The 20,982-nt window shown below is 44.8% G+C and overlaps 1 protein-coding gene across 2 annotated transcripts in view; it reads right to left on the bottom strand.

Annotated features, from left to right (window-relative positions):
• Positions 1-1,273: 1,273 nt before the first annotated feature.
• PDGFD (platelet derived growth factor D) overlaps positions 1,274-20,982 on the bottom strand; it is a 210,612-nt gene continuing 190,903 nt past the window's right edge. For both annotated transcript variants that reach the window (XM_016206736.2, XM_016206737.2), the window contains exons 6-7: positions 14,886-15,100; positions 1,274-3,801 (exon numbers count right to left, since the gene is read on the bottom strand). In XM_016206736.2, coding sequence (XP_016062222.1) covers positions 3,676-3,801; positions 14,886-15,100 — 341 coding nt within the window. In that variant the 3' untranslated portion in view covers positions 1,274-3,675. The remainder of the gene's footprint in view (positions 3,802-14,885; positions 15,101-20,982) is intronic.

The following is a 20,982-nucleotide window of genomic DNA, read 5'->3' as shown; positions in this document are numbered from 1 at the left end:
ATTAACTTGCAAATTCAGAGCAATAACATAAATAGCAAACATAACGTCTTAAATTAAGAGATTAGTTGCTTATCCACTGTTGATGTCTAGCTTTTATAGTTGGGAGATATCCCAGGATGTTATGTTAAGTTTTGAAGGCCTGTGTAGTCTTTAACTTGATCTTTAAAAACAACAGAATTTAAGTGAATGTCAATAAGAGCAGTGAATTATAAATATCCTCTCTCCCAGCATATTTGACCAAAGCTGTCAATAAACAGAATCGTATTTCCTAGCATTTCAGGAACGAATACTAATCTACGCATTTTAATTTATTGCTCTACTAGAGGACCTTAGGAGAACAGGAACAGTTTAGATATCTGTTGAGTATATTTAGAGTAAAACTGGACCCATGCACATTTCAGGAAATGAAATAAAACCCTTAATGTGTTTGCATTAAAATATTGTTTACTATATGGCTAGAGTAAATTTTTTTTTACCTAAAAATCCAAGTTATCCGAATTAACTACTACGCACAGCATTATTTAATCCTTCCCCTGACCCTCCCTCACATGTTAACTGGTATTTCCACGGCAAAATTCCTTCTTGCCACATAATACATATGTTTTCATTCCTTTCCCCCAAACAACCTAAAACCACTAAACTAAATAAAGTGGTAGAGTTTCAGCCCCACCGTGCAGCTGCTGTCCCGTCTCCGGTAGCCTGATGATAAAGGCTACGCTACAAGCCAAAGCAGAAGTTCTGCACTGGGAAGAGCTCTCTTTATCCTCGCCCCCAACCCAAATGATAAACCAAATTTGATAGGAGTGTAGCCCCTAAACTGGTCTCGCCGAGCTGGCCCCACTGACCCGGGAGCTGGGGTGTCTGTCCAGATGGGAAAAGGTGTGAAGGCGGATGAAAGGGAAACGCGTCTGAGATGTTACTGGTTTCAGGTCCTGGAGGAAGAGATGGGCTGTGAACTCTTCAGTGGGTGATGTCACAGGAGAATATACTTCATCAAAAGGCCTGAGGGGTGACAAGCAACCGTACAAAGAAGCAACAGCAGCAGTAAGAGAACAACAAAACCCAGTCCCACCTCCTTGCCTGGCTTCAGGGCAGGGGCAGAGTAGAATCCTACTGTGAGGGAGCAAGATTGACCTTTTTCAACACTGTAAAACCCAGCCTTCAGAAACCGGTACCCCAAGTGTCACCCCAAGCAGGTGCAGGCATTTGTCAAAGCAAGACCGTGACATTGTACAGCTTTTACAGCTGCAGCGAGTGCTAAAGAATGGAGCACTTTTGTTCAAAAGCAACATTTATTTTTCACGAAGATAAGAGGCACATTACATTTGCTGTGAGGGGGAAAAGCTGCATGTTACCAATATGACAAAAACAGAAATTCTACCTTTGGAAGTGTTTTGCCCTCTAAGAACATATTGAATGAAAGGCATCATTTCGGGTGGATTTATTAGGGTTTGTTTTGAAATACAATTTGTACGGTGAGTTTTTTGCTCCTCTGATGGCGATGAAACAGATTTATTGGAAGTGCAATAGATAACAGACAACCAAGGGAGAAGTTTTAATAAACACGGAGGAAAGGAAAAGGAAAAGCGAGTGAATATGCCTGCTTACATTTCAGCTAATAAATAAGAACAGATAGGGCTTTTGGTTATTGCAGCCTGGGAGGTTTATTGAAAATTGGGTAGAACACTCATTTTTCCTACTCACAGACACGATGTAAGCCGAACAAGCTAACGTGATGTAACACGTTTTGATTTGGGTGCAGGGATCCGATGTTTTCATAGGAAACTTGCAAAGCGTCATGCAGGAGCAGAGTGAGTCCTGGTTATTAGTGTCTGTCTCAGCTACTGCTGATTGCACTCTGGGATTTTGGACAACCAAACAATCTCTATTTAATTTCCCCACTCACCCCTTGGACACATTTTTTAAGGTGGATCTTCAATAAGCATTGGCCTTTCATATCAAAGAGCTGAGAAGAAATGAGCTAAGGATAGTTGAGAATTTGGTCCTGGGTGCACCGTGCTTAAAATTCCAAGTATATTGTGGCCACTCATCTGACACGGGGACTTAACAAGCACCAGTCATATACCCTTCACTCAAATTGGTTTTAGTCAGTAGGGACCTGGACTCATGAAAGAAATCGGCTCTCTCTTTTTCTTTCAAGGCAGCAAGAAAAATGCAGTTCTCTCTGAGCAGCCCCTGAGCGATCTTGGTTTCAGTGTTGCTCTCTTAAGAGCCTTGCTTTGAAGAAAGATGAATCATTTCCTACTCCTGGAGTCAGTCTCCCTTCAAATAGACTGTGAGGAGCCAGCCAGAGAGGAAAAATCACTCTAAATACCAATGATAACCACCAACGCAGAAACAGTTTTCTAGCGGCGGGGCAGGGCCAAACTCGTGCTCCCACAGTCTGCAATGTGGTTTCTTAGAACAAGCTCCATAGATTTGCAGGAGAACTAGAGACCCCCAGATCTGATTTCACTTAGTTCAGAAATGGGGCTTCTGAGATGGTGAGTACATGATTAGGGATTTACATCAATAAATTTGGGTTTCATTAATACACAAAAGTTTTTAGGCTATAAACAATCCATGATGGCTTGTCAAATACAAAATGCCATTGTAAATCCATGTCTGTATCTCGAAGAGACAGGAACACAAAAGTGAAATACATAAAATTAATTAGCATAGTTTGGAGAGTTTGAATCCATTATTAAATATGGATCCTATCAAGTATTCTGTCCAATTTCCAGTTAGGTTAATGCTTCAATGCTTAATTTTTTGACTTTCAGCTACCCAAATCTTTCAATGAACGGTATTCTGAAAGGCTCACACAGAGTCCCCAGGCCATTCTCCAAAGAAGTTACTTCTGAGGATGAGTTTTTGGAGAGAAACAATTAAAATTTCTGCTACAGCTTATAAATTGCCTCTTGTAGGATTATAATAATAAACCCTCTGAGAGATTTTTTTTGAGGCTGGTGTTAAATGAATTTGCATGCCTCAGCAAGATGCTCAAAAAGGAGACTTAATGACTTAATTTCCAAAGCACCTGTACTATTGTGGCATACTTTTGGAGACAGGTAATTATTGTCTACATAGGTAAGTATGTAGTGTATCTCATGAAAAAAAATGGTTTGTTTGTGCCTTTTCTCCAGAAACCATATTTTTCCTTTTTTATATTTAAGATGTATACATAAGAAAAGCTCATCTGTTGGTTTTTAATATATAAGGTGTCTTCTTTAAAAGAGCAAGATCCAAAATTGTTTGGTGATTAAAAATTTAAAAATAAATTAATCTTCCAAATATTCCAAAGACATGTAGCATGTATTTAGTATGTCTCTTATTTTGTCAAAAGAGTTTAAGGATCTACATGACTCAACCTTATGTAATCTCTGGTGTACCTGGTTATATACTGAATGAACCATTTCACCTATTTACATGTAGACATGGATATATCCTCAGATGCTATTATTAAATGCGATCCTATATTCTTGGATATAGAAGTTGACGATGCACCTTTCTACTTGCCATGGCACTAACAAAGCGAGGCTGAAACTCAGCAACCACTTGTATTCATTGCTTTGCAGGCTAGTAGGAAGTTCGGTTGCTGGTGGGAAAAGGGTGTCTTAACACACCCTCCTTAAGCTAAAGGATCTTTCATGCTTAATGCACGTGCACATTCCTTTATCGAGGCGGCCTGGAGCTGCAGATACAATCGCATCGCTCATGGTGATCCAGCTGGATGTCAACGAGAGCCATGTACTTCGATCTGCCCCTCCTCCTGAAATGGCCAGGGTCAAACTTTAATACCTAGGGCAATAAACATATTTCCTGTTAGAAAGCCCTGAGTTCAACTGGACAGATACAACTTATTCTCTTTGTGACAGCTGGTTCTTAACCCTTTGAGAATCCCCTTTAGAATTCACACATGTAAATATTTTTATAATGATGAACTCCTTGAAGCAGAGGGGTCAACCAATCACAGAGTAATGCCTCCTGCATTGCCCACCTGCAGTACCAAGACGACTTCAGGTGTGCCAGCAGGTATTCACTGACAGCTTTCCAAGGGCCCGCTTTGGCCCAGGTGCCTGTCCTAAATATTGTCATAATGATTCTTATGCCAAAGCCTGTGTTATGGATAAATAACAGTACCGAGCATATTATTATTTCTGTAGACAACACAATAGATAAAGTCATGACACAATACGGCAGTATGGCTAAATTTTTGATTGATGTAAAACGTTTTGCCCTAATGAAGGTAATTGGCAGCCAGCCATAAATAAATGAAAATGTGTTCATGTTCTTACTTACATTGTAATATATAATACCTTTTATAATTCAAAACAGATCAGGCGCCACTAAAATCTTTGTACATTAATATTTGTGTATTGATACAGCATTTCTTAAATTAATAAAGTATATTCTTAAATTTTTAAATTAATAAGTTTGAAAATAATTTTTTTAAATTAGTAAGTTTAAATAGAAGCTAACTTTTCCTCCTGCTGTGGCATTCATTGAAGTAAAATGTTAGTTATCACATCACACATACTTGGAAAATTATATGCTTGTTATATATACTATATAGTCAGTTTAATTGTTTCTCTTCTTTATGTTCTTCGGTTCCCGTTAGCCTTCACTTTTGATTTTGTTCTGTTTTCCCCTGAGACTCTAAACTCTGTCATAGTCCACCATACAATTATGTGGCATCTTACAATTTTCAAAGAATTTGCACAGATGGACTATTTATTTTGCCCTCAGACAAACCTCATCACATACTAGAGGAGGGGTCCATCTTTATTCCCATTTTATAGATTAGAGAACAGAGTCTTTAGAGAAGGCTTAAGGGTCTTCTGGGAACTTAGACCTGGGAGCAGAGCTTTCTCCTCTGGGTTCTTAGAACACTCTGACCCGATGCCTCTCCAATGTGCCTGTGATTCCCTTTTGTGACTCCTCAGGTAGACCAGACCCATCTGTGTCATGAATGACACCGTGACAAGCAACTTTGTAAATATTAAATTATTTGGACTTTATTGTAGCACTATTAGGTACTATTAAGTACTTAACTCATTTTGCTCATAGATAAGAAAACAGAAATTACGTTATTTGCCCAAAGTCACAATGCTAGTCATTGGAAGAATCAGAATTTGACTCCATGTAGACCAGCTCATGCCCTTACCCATGAAATTGAAACTCTGTATAGCTCTGCAGCCTGCTGGCAATATAGGAGCTGCTCAAGAAACCTCCTGGGTGAAGGTGGTGGGAGATGCTCTCAATGCAGGAGGCAGCGTATATGCACAATTCTTCTTTCCTCCTCTATTCTACCTCCAACAGACACAGGGGACAGAACAAACAGGCCAGGAGCTAAAGCAGAGGCCAGAAGAGTGGCTCACGCTTTTGACCACTTTTAATCCCTTCACATTTTTGAAATAAAATTTAAAGTACTGAGAGAAGAGTTATGCTGACATTTGCCCACTGCTCCCATGTTCTCTCCTGTTGGGTAAGTATAGAAAAGAAAATATTTGCTTCTCCGTGAAAAATTAGCAAAAGAAGCAATGGTTGAAGAAGGTATTACTTACCTTCTGGGGTATTCAGAGCCCTGCCCATGATGGAGAAGAAAGCCCTACTATGCCATATTTGCTCAGAGTGCCTAAGACGGGGCTGGAGGTTGGAGTCCTACAGCTTTGCCAAGAGCTTCTCCAGTACAAATTAGCTGCTGTTGCCCAGGACTGTCTGCATGTAAACAGACTTGGGGGCTGGCAGATGCAGGGGAGAGAAATGATTTCTAAGATGAGCATAAGATAAATGTTCTCTGTTAAAAAAGGGCCATTATGAAGGCCTAGGAAGTTGCGATGAGCGGCACCTATAAAATCGGCGCTCTGTCCATTTGCTCTCTCATTTAATGGCAAACAAAAGAGCGTGCTCTGGGATGAGAGCAGGCCCTGGGCAGTTTTTCCTAATTCGTCTCCTGATTGTTCGGGGATTTTCCCTGTGCTTTATATTAAACGACACGAGCAAAGTATATATGTGTTTTGCTGATAAGAAGAGAAAAATGAATTGGCAGACACTTTCCCAGACAAGACAGGAAAGCACTGTTTGGACAAAGTGGAAATTGGACTGCTTTGCTGGCTGATCAAAGCACCAATGTTCAAAGCTTTCAGACCATATAATAGTCTTAAGTTCAGGTACACAGCACTCAAAGGAGGAAGAGAGCAAAGCTGTTCTGAGAGGCGGTGGAAAGTTAAAAGAAAAATGAAAAGCCTTTATCTGAGAAAGCCAACTGGCTAGTTACGGGTTATCTGGTCACCATTAAAGGGAAGGAAGCATTGAATTAATTACAGCCACTGCTGGACACCTGTTAATAGGAACCATCACACAATGATTTCCTATTTTCCGAGCTCTGATTCACAGCTGCAAGCACACACACTGAAATAAAAATCCACTGAAGAGCAGCCAGCCATTTCTTATCACCTATGGGTGAAAGTAGAAATCTCGACTCCTCTTCACCACCTGAAAAACCACGTGACGCCAGAGGACGTTGACTTTTGCTAACTGGAGGATGACAGTGCCAGTTGGTAGCTTTCCTACCCTTGCACAAAGCCAGAAATGCTCGGTTTGCAAATTACCGTATCACAGAAGATATTTAACAGCAGTGCCAGTAAACCACTGAATGAATCACTGCCGCAAGGCTGTTACACTAATAAAACAATACTAGGCAGAAAGCGATCTGCTGAGTAGGATACTTGTTTATTGGGAATATAAAAAAGGCTGTTACGGCCGTGTAACAGTCTCAAATTACTGGCTGACACAGGAACACAATACACATCGCAGGACAAATGCAGTGTATAAACTGGAATCATTAAGAGTTTATTTAAGCCCTGGCCGGCTGCTCAGTGGTTAAAGCATTGGCCCGAGGTCTGAAGTGTTATGGGCTTGATTCTAGCCAAGGGCATGTACCTCGGTTGCAGGCTCGATCCTCCTGGCCCCAGTCAGGGCGTGAGCAGGAGGCAACCAATCCATGTGTCTCTCACATCGATGCTTCTCTCTGTCTCTCTCTCTCTTCTCCCTTCTATTCTCTCTGAAAAGCAATGGGAAAAATATCCTCCAGTGAGGATTTAAAAAAAAAAAAGAGTTTATTTAAGATTCTACCCACCTTCTAAAGCAGACACTGTTCAGTATGCATATAGTTTCTTATTTTAAGAAATAAAATACTTCTTATTTTTGCCTCCATTTTTTCTTTCATGCTTATAGACTATATGAAAAAATGTGCATAAAGTTAAGATTTTAAGGGCCAGTGGTCAATTATTCTGAAATCTAAGCGACTACAAGAAAAAATACTTTGATAAGGGAAAACCTTGTTTTCTACCTGGGTAACTGCTCAGCTTGCAGGCAATGGTGGCCAGCAGAGGCGGGCCTTGTAATGGAAGAACTTACACCAAGTCACAAGACGCAGCACTTAATAAAAAAGACACAAGTGACGAAAAGTTCAGCAACATTTTGTTGACAAATAAAGTTTGAAGGTGACCACAGGCTGGGGTTACAGTGAGGGTCTATAAAACTCTCATGAATTTTGATACCTGTGGACATTTACTTCTAATAGTTTTCTGTGAGCACACTGAGGTTACTGCAGGGTATATTTAGGTGCAATCCCTACCTTTAAAAAACTAAATAGTCCAATGATTTGACAGTGCCTTGGTGAATTAGTGACTACGTGTGCAGCCTTTCCACTGCAGAAAGCATGATGAAAGCCTAGAAGGGCACCACATTTCAGAGCTTGGCATTAGGGCTGAGAATCATTCATGACACAGATGGGTTTCGTCTGCCTGAGGAGCATCCTGCCCCAAGACAGGCTTGCTGACCTTTGGCAGGAAGGCCCAGTGTGAAGCTAGATCTGGAGGGGAAAGAGTGGGCACATTCTGTAGTACTTCAGTAGAGTCCATTCTCTCGGTAGGTGAATTACCAGGGCTGTCAGAACTGAGGAAGCCAGAACAGGCTCTCAGAAAACTCCACTCACATCTGTTTTGTGCTTTATAGGCTTGAGATGCTTTTGTCCACCCAGTGTCCCCAGGAGGTAAGTAGCCCGGGTGTCATTACCGATGAGTGAATTAACTTCTCGATCAGCATTAACTAGTCCAGGCCATATCTTTACTCATTCACATTTACCTATCACTTCGACCACCAATTTGTTTATGTACCTTACACAATTCTGGTAAGATGAAATTTGGGGGCTAGGAAAGAGTGTAACAGGTAACAGATACCATGTCATTTCAGGTCCGCCTGGGAACTCAACGTTGAGGGTTGTGAGGTAACCAGAGGCCCTGGGAGGTTTTGTGTGGCTGGCCCTAGGTTGCCTCCCACGAGGCAGGGCTGGAACCAGAATCCACATCTTCTGCCTTCAGGTCATACAGTTTTCGGCTCCATTGACTGGCTCTCAGAGGAAAACATAGAAACAGCCTGAAAAAGGGCTGTCTCGTGGTTTCCACCAAAGAGGGAGAGAGGGAAAGGAGGAAAGGGTCAGGGGGACTCTCTACGAGCTCTAGAAATGATAGTTCCAGAGAAAGAATAGGCTAGAGATTTCCTAGACTTTTGTTATTAGTTTTATCATAACCTGAAATCTCTCTGCCTTTACCATAGAGTAGAAACTCTGGGGGAAAAAAAAGTTTTTCTGTCTTCTTGGTCTTAATTTACAATTTTAGCTAAATTTGTTTCAATAACAAATACTAAAAGCATATAAAAACCAAAAGTACTATTCTTTTAGTTCAAGCCTGAAGCTCAAGATTCTGTTACCTCTAATTAATCTTCTGTTTCACATATAGATATCTGTCTATATCGCGAACTCTTAAACTGTAGTAGGAAGCAATTTTTAATATAAAATTCTACATTAAAATAAAAAGAATCCTCTAAAGTCATTGCTAATTCTGTGCCCAGACAAGAATGATTCCAGATGTTGTAACTGTGTCAGAAACAGGCTTGTGTACTCAATATCGTTGCTATTAGCCATGTGTGGTTATTTACATTAAGGTTAGTTAAAGGTAAATAAAATTAAAAATTCAGTTTCTTATGTGTGTTACATACATTTCAAGAGCCCCATAACCACATGTTGCTAGTGTTACCACATCAGACAGTGTAGGTCTGAAACAGTCCCATCACGGCAGTAAGTTCTAGTGTAGGGGTTCATCCACTTGGTGACAAGACTGTGAGGAAAGCATGAAAAAAATTAATTTCTATCTTTCTCTTTCTGCTGCTTCCTACATTGTGAACTGTGGCCTGAGTGGACATCGGAGACCAAATGATGAAAAGCAGTAAATATTAATGAAAAAGCTCATCGTATTTCTAGGGAATATCCTATTTCTTTGTTACATGTTATCAAGGGAAGAAGAGATCTGATATATAGCATCTTTTAACTGTCTACACAGTTCATTTTCTGGAAACTTCCCTATTTAAAAATCACCACCTAAGGTAACTTTTATATTCTATATATTCCAAGAGGTGTTGAATGGTTGTTAGGAAAAAGAAAAAATACTTTAACTGGATCCCTACAAACTTTTGAGAACAGAAAATAACTAAGATGCTAACAGCGAATTGCACACGAGGAAGACTAAACCCCTACGGGAGAAACAGCACAGCCTGTGAACAAAGCAACGATACTGGCTCATTAGGAGCTCTGTAATGTCTCGATTTTATGCCTTGAATGCTGCCCATTGAAGTATCTGTGGAGAGTCACACAGGCCTGTTTATGTGACGAGTTCTAGTCACCCTTAGGGGTGCTCGTCTCTCGCAGAAACTCATTTCACATCTCAACAGTTATTAGCAGGAGCTGAGGAACCTGGGCCTTCGCTTTTCTGAGCCAGGGATACAGACACAGAAGTAACTGAATAAAGGGCAGTGCTTTTCCCTTAGGAGCCCAGCTCCAGCAACCCCCATGCCTGGAACTGGAACAAGCCTCCTGCTCCTTTCCTCAGGGCACTGGGCAGGGTGATCACCCGTGACACATTTCAAGGGTACTTTAGGAGTTTGGGGGAAATACACCGGGCGTGTCTGCTCCAGGTTTGCAGTTACTGACTGAGTGATGGACACTGCCTTGCCCCTTTGTCCAGCACTTGGCAGAGTGATTCTGCGTAGAGCTCTGCAGGCTCCTAAGAATGAAAATGTTATGACACGTGCTTCAAAGAGACGCTTTAGACAGCAGTTTCAAAGATGCCAACATTTTCGACTTGTTTGTGTGACTGAACAAAGAGATCAAGGGCGTCCCCTTCTAGATATTGTTTACAGGAATTTGCAGGTAACAGCTATTGTGTACAGAGACAAGAAAGGAACTACAAAACAGTCCCTGTTTGGGAGGCGAGAGTCCTTTTGAGTGTATATTTAACTCTGCCATTTCCGAAATAAAGAATTTAAAAAATCCAGCTGTAACTTGTATCTGAGCACAGAGTCACGATGAAAATAAAGCACTCTCCAAAACTTCAAAGGCTGGACTCGAATGCTTTTCCTTCCAGTTATGACCAGGTAGAAATTTTGTCACAGCCTAGATTATTTTAATTCTACCCTGATTATTGCATTCTGCATTCATCTTTAGGTTATAATTCAACAGTACAAAATTCAGGTTCTTGAACTCAAGAACACTATCCAATCTAGAGTTCATCAGGTCATACAAAAATAAAACACAATGAACACAGACGATAGCGTTCTCTGGCTATGACGACTTTTCTTTCCTTTGAAAACTGTGCGGGTGGAGTAAGATATTCTTGTGGGTAAGAGCGTATGGTCTATGCAGGTCTAAAATAATGTGTTCTCCCTGTCTAAGGTAAGTGTGGTCAGTGCCCACGGATTCCTGCATTTCTCAAGTGGAAAATGCCACTAATGACGTATCCATTTCCATTTCCATTTAGCATGGGAGTTACCTCCTAACTTACTATTATTGTTTTATTGTTTCCACTCTCTCTTTTTTGTTTTGGTGGATACTGATAAAAAAACAACTCAAACAATAATTCCTAACAGTAATGTTTGCTTCACATTTTAGTTTATATTTTTAAAACATATTTCTGTTTGATGTTTCATATCTTAAAAAACACATTTCATATGCAATATATTATTTGATCCCTAGAACCACCCTGTAAGGGCTTATCTGATATACTTTAAAAAATCTTTTCCACTTTATTTTTATTGTTGAAACTGTTACAGATACCCCATCCCCCCCTTCGCCCACCTCCCCCTACCCTTACCCCCTGTTTCCTCTGGCCATCACCACACTGTTGTCTACATCTATGGGTTATGCATATATGTTGATATACTTTCTTAGTCCCGTTTCACATATGTGAAAACCAAGTCTCTAAACTTTAGTGACTCGCATATGCTCCCACAGTCAGGAAGTAATAAAGCTGCAGTCAGTTTCAGGGGAAGCTCTAACTGCCCGAAGTCTACTCTTTAATACTCACTAAAATGCTCTATATTTTAAGAGAGAGCACAGGTCCTGGCTCTGCGATTTATCAACCATGTCACACTGGTCAACTTACTGCTCTTCTTAAACCTCAGTATACTCACTTATAAAAAGAGAATTAAAATAGCATACCACCCCCACCCTTTACATTAGCATTGAGAAACTTATAATAATATCTGGCACATACTAGATGCTCATGAGTATTTGTTATTATAATTATTATTAAAGGTTACTGCTATTTCTTAAATTTTTGTTCTCATTTCTACTATTTATTTTTATTTTTTTTTGCATAATTTCAGAGCTGATTCTCCAGGTAGCACTCAGTAGTATTTAGGAAAAGTTGGTATCTCTAAAAGAAAAATATTTTCATATTTACAGAATGAAAAAGCCTCCGACGCTGTATATTTTCTGACAAACCATTTGCTGTCTTTACACTGCTTAATTTCTTAATGACATGACCAAATTAAAGTTTGGCTCTTAGCATGTTCTTAAAGGAACCTAGATTTTGAAGTCAGATCCTGTAAATAAATACCATGTTATTTCTACAAAGGAGGCCAAGTAAACTCTGAAATTACTTCCCCATGTGTTTGCTCATACACTTATTCCAACGAGGCTGCTGCCAGCCCGAGTGGTATATTATGGGGATTAGAAAACGGAGTCCCTTCCTCAATATGAACTTAGATTCTCCCCCGGGGCATTTAGCTGGACAAGTTCAGCACAGCTGTAATTTCAGCTCCGGGCCATCCCCCTGGCAGGGTGCCCTTGTGCAGGGAACAACCTAAACCACCATAGGCAACGGCCCTGTCTTCCAGCAGCCCGTGGACGGCGTGCCCTGTCTCCCAGTAGCCCGTGGGCGGCGTGCCCTGTCTCCTAGCAGCCCGTGGACGGCGTGCCCTGTCTCCCAGCAGCCCCTGGATGGCGTGCCCTGTCTTCCAGCAGCCCGTGGACGGCCTGCCCTGTCTCCCAGCAGCCCGTGGACGGCGTGCCCTGTCTCCCAGCAGCCCGTGGACGGCATGCCCTGTCTCCCAGCAGCCCGTGGACGGCGTGCCCTGTCTCCCAGCAGCCCGTGGACGAAGTGCCCTGTCTCCCAGCAGCCCGTGGACGGAGTGCCCTGTCTCCCAGCAGCCCGTGGACGGCGTGCCCTGTCTCCTAGCAGCCCGTGGACGGCGTGCCGTCTCCCAGCAGCCCGTGGACGGAGTGCCCTGTCTCCCAGCAGCCCGTGGACGGCGTGCCCTGTCTCCCAGCAGCCCGTGGACGGCGTGCCCTGTCTCCCAGCAGCCCGTGGACGGCGTGCCCTGTCTCCTAGCAGCCCGTGGACGGCATGCCCTGTCTCCTAGCAGCCCGTGGAGGACCTGCCCTGTTTCCCAGCAGCCCGTGGACGGCGTGCCCTGTCTCCCAGCAGCCCGTGGACGGCGTGCCCTGTCTCCCAGCAGCCCGTGGACGGCGTGCCCTGTCTCCCAGCAGCCCGTGGACGGCGTGCCCTGTCTCCCAGCAGCCCGTGGACGGCGTGCCCTGTCTCCTAGCAGCCCGTGGACGGCGTGCCCTGTCTCCTAGCAGCCCGTGGACGGCCTGCCCTGTCTCCTAGCAGCCCGTGGACGGCGTGCCCTGTCTCCTAGCAGCCCGTGGACGGCATGCCCTGTCTCCTAGCAGCCCGTGGAGGACCTGCCCTGTCTCCTAGCAGCCCGTGGACGGCGTGCCCTGTCTCCCAGCAGCCCGTGGACGGCGTGCCCTGTCTCCCAGCAGCCCGTGGACGGCGTGCCCTGTCTCCCAGCAGCCCGTGGACGGCGTGCCCTGTCTCCTAGCAGCCCGTGGAGGACCTGCCCTGTCTCCCAGCAGCCCGTGGACGGCGTGCCCTGTCTCCCAGCAGCCCGTGGACGGCGTGCCCTGTCTCCTAGCAGCCCGTGGAGGACCTGCCCTGTCTCCTAGCAGCCCGTGGACGGCGTGCCCTGTCTTCCAGCAGCCCGTGGACGGCGTGCCCTGTCTCCTAGCAGCCCGTGGACGGCATGCCCTGTCTCCTAGCAGCCCGTGGACGGCATGCCCTGTCTCCTAGCAGCCCGTGGACGGCGTGCCCTGTCTCCTAGCAGCCCGTGGACGGCGTGCCCTGTCTTCCAGCAGCCCGTGGACGGCGTGCCCTGTCTCCTAGCAGCCCGTGGAGGACCTGCCCTGTCTCCTAGCAGCCCGTGGACGGCGTGCCCTGTCTTCCAGCAGCCCGTGGACGGCGTGCCCTGTCTCCTAGCAGCCCGTGGACGGCATGCCCTGTCTCCTAGCAGCCCGTGGACGGCATGCCCTGTCTCCTAGCAGCCCGTGGACGGCGTGCCCTGTCTCCTAGCAGCCCGTGGACGGCGTGCCCTGTCTTCCAGCAGCCCGTGGACGGCGTGCCCTGTCTTCCAGCAGCCCGTGGACGGCGTGCCCTGTCTCCTAGCAGCCCGTGGACGGCATGCCCTGTCTCCTAGCAGCCCGTGGACGGCGTGCCCTGTCTTCCAGCAGCCCGTGGACGGCGTGCCCTGTCTCCTAGCAGCCCGTGGACGGCGTGCCCTGTCTCCTAGCAGCCCGTGGAGGACCTGCCCTGTCTCCCAGCAGCCCGTGGACGGCGTGCCCTGTCTCCCAGCAGCCCGTGGACGGCGTGCCCTGTCTCCCAGCAGCCCGTGGACGGCGTGCCCTGTCTCCCAGCAGCCCGTGGACGGCGTGCCCTGTCTCCCAGCAGCCCGTGGACGGCGTGCCCTGTCTCCTAGCAGCCCGTGGAGGACCTGCCCTGTCTCCCAGCAGCCCGTGGACGGCCTGCCCTGTCTCCTAGCAGCCCGTGGAGGACCTGCCCTGTCTCCTAGCAGCCCGTGGACGGCCTGCCCTGTCTCCTAGCAGCCCGTGGACGGCCTGCCCTGTCTCCTAGCAGCCTGTGGACGGCCTGCCCTGTCTCCCAGCAGCCCGTGGACGGCCTGCCCTGTCTCCCAGCAGCCCGTGGACGGCCTGCCCTGTCTCCCAGCAGCCCGTGGACGGCCTGCCCTGTCTCCCAGCAGCCCGTGGACGGCGTGCCCTGTCTCCCAGCAGCCCGTGGACGGCGTGCCCTGTCTCCTAGCAGCCCGTGGAGGACCTGCCCTGTCTCCTAGCAGCCCGTGGACGGCGTGCCCTGTCTTCCAGCAGCCCGTGGACGGCGTGCCCTGTCTCCTAGCAGCCCGTGGACGGCATGCCCTGTCTCCTAGCAGCCCGTGGACGGCATGCCCTGTCTCCTAGCAGCCCGTGGACGGCGTGCCCTGTCTTCCAGCAGCCCGTGGACGGCATGCCCTGTCTTCCAGCAGCCCGTGGACGGCATGCCCTGTCTTCTAGCAGCCCGTGGATGGCCTGCCCTGTCTTCTAGCAGCCTGTGGACGGCATGCCCCGTCTTCTAGCAGCCGGTGGACGGATGCCCTTTGCAGCTGAAACTGCTAGACGCGGCCCTGAAACAAAGGCGCTGGAGAACACCTACCTCGTGATACTTTTTCACAGTCTTCCCTGAGGCGCACTTGCAGGACTTCCAGTTGGCGGTCCCACAGCCACAGTTGCCTCCGCAGCGCTGCACGAGCAGGCAACGTGGGAAGAAGACCACGCCGGTCAGCTTCAGCTCCTCTCGTAGGTTCACCGAGTAGTTTCTGGGGGTGCAGCTGTAACGCTTGACGTCGTCATTGAGCCTGTCCAGGTCAACTGGAAGAAGCACACACTGTGAGCAAGTGCCCAGCCGTAAGCAAAGCGCTGCGCGGGGAGGGCAATCTGAGCATGCCTTTGGCGTCTCAGTTACCACCCCCAACGCCAGAGGCGGACAGTCTAGTTTTCCTTTTGACCATCTCTGCCCTTAAAAAAAATCAACAACAAAGAAAAACCAAAGTCCTCAAAAATTTGTCTAAGTCTATACATTGGCTCAAATTTACTTGTATATATTTTTTAAAAAAATTATATTTATTGTTGAAAGTATTACAGATCTAAGTCCCTTCCCTGCCAGGACTTCACCGGAATATTGTCTGTATCCATGGGTTATGCATATATGCATATAAGCTCTTTGGTTAATCTCTACCTCCCCCCCAACCCCCCTTCTGTCTGAGATTCGTCAGTCTGTCCCATGGTTCTATGTCTCTGTTCATCATTTTATTTTGTTCATTAGATTCCACATATGAGTGAGATCATGTGACACTTGTCTTTCTCTGCCTGGCTTACTTCGCTTAGCCTAATACTCTCCAAGTCCCTCCATGCTGTCTCAAAGGGTAAGAGATCCTTGTACCTTGTTTTAATGCATAAACAATGTTCTGAGGTTAAAAAAAAAAAAAAAAGAAATGATCAGCAATTTAAAATAATTGTCTTTATCTTAAAAATTGCTTCTTGAGTCTGAATAAATCCTGACTCTAAGCTGTTACTTAAATATAATTTGAATTATATCAGGGACAGTCATTCTAATATATTAAACTGGCAATGAAATTTTAGAAGTAAGTGTGAGAAAGGGGTTTTAGCTTATTTCAACTCAAAGGTCAACCAAAACGTCAAAGGAAATGGCATTTTTTGGATTGTGAATATGGTGCATATTTGTGCATTGGGTCCTAGACGGTCAAGCTACAGCTGCCTTCATATGATGGCTATGTCTCCTTCTCGTTAGAAGTTCCTTAACTTCCTCATCTATAAAATGTAAATAGTGTAACTACCCATTTCACAGCAATAGCTGAAGGATTGACTCTAGTGTGCATGGCACTCAATGATGTTTATTATTATTCATTTTGATTTTTCCTGAATATTTTCCTTTTAAAGTCAAATGGTCAAAAATGAAAAGAAAAAAAAAAAAATCAGGCCTTTCTTCTCTATTTCTTTCTTTTGGCCATTACTCTAAATACATGACTGTCCAGGTGGTATGGTTACTGGGACTTCTGTGAATGAAGAGGGTCACCATATATTTTTAAATTTTAGTCCTAGATATATATAGGAATTATGTTTACATTATTATATTATATAAATTACATTTTAGTTAGTGGCCTCAAAATCCCTCATCCATCCACTTGACATGCAAATCCTCTAGCAGGTAAGCACACCCATGACTATGTTCTCAGAAGAAAGCCTCTTGTCTGCGAGGGTTCCACACCACTTCCGAGTGCACTTCCCTGTCACCAGAGAGGCTATTACAGGAGGGATCCCACAACCGTCAGGCAGGTATCATCAGGCTGACCCTGGACTCCAGTCCCAACAAGTTTTAGTTGTAAACCCCAACTGCTTGGGGTAGAATTCAAAGGCTAAGGATGCTGTCTGTAGACTGCACCCAAGGGGAACCAAAAGAAGGCACTGGTGTGGGTGAAGATCCCACTTAACCCCATGAAGTCAGCTGAAGGGCTGGCCAGATGGCCACATGGCCCCTTGAATAAAGAATTAAATGGGAATTGGATCGGTGCCCTGGCCTGAGTGCCTTTTATATGTGCAACTATGCTTTGATTTTTCAAGGACAGGGGATTTCTCCCCAGCTCTTATATGCTGAGCCCGAGACACAGTGGGGGCTGAATAAATGCTAAATAATTACTGTGCATAATTTATTGCTGTGTTTTTCTTCCTTTGTAAAGGCGTCATAAGTTTAGCTATAATCAATCCAGATTTAAATTGAATGAACTCTGTCTTGGGAAAGGAACCATTTTATTGCTGCTAAGGCCCTGCAAATAACTGCAGGCAAAGCAGGAAGGATTACACAAATGGATTAAGAAGTGCGGCAATCATCCATTACAAGTGTCACCCTGAGATAAATCCTGATGCTGGCCTGTGCATTACCGGGCCTGTGGACAGGGCTGATGCAGAGGCCAAATCTGCAGCTTGTGATAATGGGAGTATATTTTGTCTAGCATCGCAGAGGAAAGAGGTACAATTAGCAAGAAGAGCTGTGACGTGAGGAAGGCGGGGAGGTATAGGGAGGAGGTACCAGCACTGAGTTTCCCTTTAGCTCAGCCCTCTGCTGGGCACCTTACACATATGACGTTTCCTTGTTCCCCCCAATTCGAGGTGGGTATCACATACCCAGAGTGAATAAGTAGTAATCGGGAAAACTGGAACTAAAACCCTTTTCCCTTTTTCTCTACAGTCTTTGCCACAGCAAGCAGAATGGGAGAATGACAGGTGCCCAACAGCCGGAGGAAGGACACCCCACCCCATGCTGTATCAAGCTTTTCTGTGGGCTGTTGTACTAGGACTGGGGTGGCGAATGGCTATATACATATTTCCAGAATATATCCCAGCCCGATTTCCCTACAGGGATATATCTGGATCCCAAAGTGCCAGCACCAAACCAGAATAAGGGATGTAGGTCTTACCTGCCTTAAAACACAACTCTGCTCTTTGTATACGTTTCCTGACTACACTGGTCACTTCCCTTTCCAATAGGCCGCGAGCAGATTTACCATGCTCTTGGTTTCATGCATCAGCTCCCTGATGTGACTAAGAACTGAGGCCCAGGGTGACTGCTGCAGAATCCAGCTGCCTGTTTATCAGGGGATGGAAACCACCGAGGCGCTCAATTTAGAACTAGAACTAAAAGGTTCTTCTAACTGGATGCAAATAATTTCAAAGCAAGGCTGCAGACTCTCTGCAGGGGATATTGAGTTTCCAGTCAAGGGAGACTGATTAGCAGAGCAGCAGAGCAGGGAACCAGAGCAGGGGCTGAGAGGCAATTAAGACATCAGGTGGTACTTTGGTGGGAAGGGGTCTCTGGCACGAGCCTGCTGGGAGGGAGGGAGGCCAAGAGGTACAAATCCAGGAGGAAGGCTGCTCTTTCCTTTCCTGCTTCATTCTCCATGGCAGAATATCATAGGGCAGCGAGGATGTTCCAAATTTAATTAAAAGGCCCATTAATTTCATGTAATTTCCCTAGTTCATCCAGGTGTACATAATGTTATAATTCTTTTGCTGTCCTTTGGAATTTGAGTCTTTTTGCCTTTTCCTGGCTCTTCGACATCAGTTAAGTTTTTTGGGCTGTGAGCTCACAGTCTGTTGGAAAGGCTGAGAAGGTTTCACTGTCCTCAAGGGTTTCCTCTCGACACATTAATCCAATGTGGGGCCTCGCACAGTGCAGGGGGGCACACTTCTATCCGCAGCCCTGATCCCAAAGCACAGCCCAGTCACAGAAGCTCCCGGGGCTACGATGAGGGTTCCGGGCTTTGAGCACTGGGGTAGGAATGTGCAAAGCAGCAGCATATTGGAGAAGGCACACCCTTGTTCAGTTTCTAACCCAGGAAGGGCTAGGTGTGGGAGAAAGGAGAGCCAGCCTGATGTGTTTGATCCTGGCCATCTACACACCTAAGTACCAGGTACCATGAAAAGCTCTGCACATGTATGATGTCATGAAATCCCCCAAAATGCTATGAAGTACATGCCATTATTGCCCTTATTTTTACAGTTGAAGAAATTGAACTTTTAGGAGGTTGAGAACAAAAGTTATCCAAAACCACACAGTCAGTGGTAGAGCCAGAGTTTGAATCCAGGCTTTTTCATGCCTCTTGCGCCCATGAGCCTCAGTCTGAAGATTTCAAGGAGGGTGCAAAGAGCAGCTTCCACGAGCCATGTTGGAGCTGTCCCCTTAGAGGACACTCAGTGTCCAAATGACTGGCTTCCTAGGTGTGCTGATAGGCACTGGGCTATGATTTTCAAGATGTTATCAATTACATATACCCAAGCATGTATTCCTGTGCACACATATCCATCTATCAGATTCTACTGGAAAAGTACACCATGTTTGGGCTAATAAACCAGGCAAATGTAAGAGAGCCTATTTTTTATTTGATATTGAGCAATATAATGCATTTCATATTTTTTCACATGAACTCAGGGGACTCTTGTCTATTCATGACTGTCATTTTGTTTTATCATTTTCTTTCTTTTCTTTTCTCTCTCTCTGTCCCTCCCCCTCTCTCTCGGTAATCCTCACCTGAGGCTATTTTTTCCACTGATTTTGAGAGTGGGAAGGGGAGAGAGAGAGAGAGAGAAAGACATCAATGTGAGAGAGCCACATCGATCGGTTGCCTCCTGCATGTGCCTGGACCAGGCCCAGAATCGAATCTACAACCCTGCTACATGCCCTTGACTAGGAATCAAACTCAAGACCTTTCTGTGCCCGGGCCTATGCTCTAACTAACCGCTGAACCACACCAGCCAGTGCTTATCATTTTCTTTATTTAGATGCTTCTCTTCCACTAAACCATAAAATTCTAGGAAACAGAGTTAATCATCTTTCTATCCCTCCTCTCCTAGTGCTCTGCTCCTCGTGTCATTTAAGTCCACCTCTTCTAAAACCATTTGGTTTCAACAATTAGAAGCAGGGTACTGCTGAAAGAAATACAACATCTTTGTAGTTTAAGCACATAGGCCATTTTAGAATATTTGAAATAACCAATTAAATCCAACAAAATCTGAAGTCACTATGCACCCCTGGACAAGTGTTTCCAATTTTCTTTAAATATCTATTTTTTGTGACTCTGAATGAAAACCTAGAAAATTATAATCAAGATTAGAGAAAATCTTGGCCTACTAAGCAACCCAGATTTTCTTGGCAAGGAATAGGTGCTCAATAACTCCTGTCTGAATAAATGAAACTACTGATGGCGTTAGGTTAGGATCGAGAAACAGGGTTCTAGAACTATGATGCATAAAGATGACTGTGCCAAGCCCCAGGGAATCTAAAAGTAGTGCCACACAAAGTAGAGGATGGCATCAGAAGTCTGGCTCCTAAAGCTGCTCAGGAATATGCCCTTTGCCAAATGGAAAATAATGTCACAATCTGTCATGTAAAGTGCTAAAATTTTGACTTTGATGTTACAACACTATATTTATGGTGCTTTGGGGGAGGGTGGGAGCTAAAGGGAATATATAAATAATTGTAGTATTTTTATGTCAAGCAACTAGGGGATCTCAGCCTTTTTCAAGGTTCATAAATTCCCCAGGAGGAGTCTTCATCTTTATGGATATTACGACCTCACTGTAATTTTCCAATTCCCTTTTCTATAAATTAGCACATCATTGTGAAAACTGTTTTCACATTTCAACCCCAATTTAGAAGTGCAAGTAAATCTGGAAATAACAATTATTTTATAACATTTAATGAGGGAGTATCAAGATACTTTAAACTTAAAATCCTGAATCCCATTTCATTTGGTGGTTTAATTTCTAAAGAATGAAAACATTTACCACTTGCGTTTATAGAAATCAACCTAAATCACATAAAAAAATCCCAATCAGACAATTCTTAATTTTCAGGGTTTAAAAACATCCTAAAGCAATGAGTAAGTGGAAATTTATTGAAACCTACTATGTGCCTGGGGCTGTGTGAGCCGCTTTCACAAACTCCAGTATCACTGAATTCTCATAACTCACCTTAGAGACTAGCGACTACTACCCCATTGGATAGTGGAAACTGAGATGCAGATAAGTGACTTATCTAAAGTCACTGGACATATAATGAGCATTTGACAAACCTGTGCAGAAAAGTGAATGGATGAGTGAGTGCATGAATATCTACAAGGTACTGAATTAAGCATGAAAGCAGCTCACACCGCCATAAGGTGATTCTCTGAACTCTA

The sequence above is a fragment of the Miniopterus natalensis genome, chromosome 11 (assembly GCF_054644295.1).
Source record: "Miniopterus natalensis isolate mMinNat1 chromosome 11, mMinNat1.hap1, whole genome shotgun sequence".
NCBI classification, from domain to species: domain Eukaryota; kingdom Metazoa; phylum Chordata; class Mammalia; order Chiroptera; family Miniopteridae; genus Miniopterus; species Miniopterus natalensis.
Note: the sequence above shows the minus strand (reverse complement) of the source record. Positions and strands in the feature narration are given on the sequence as shown.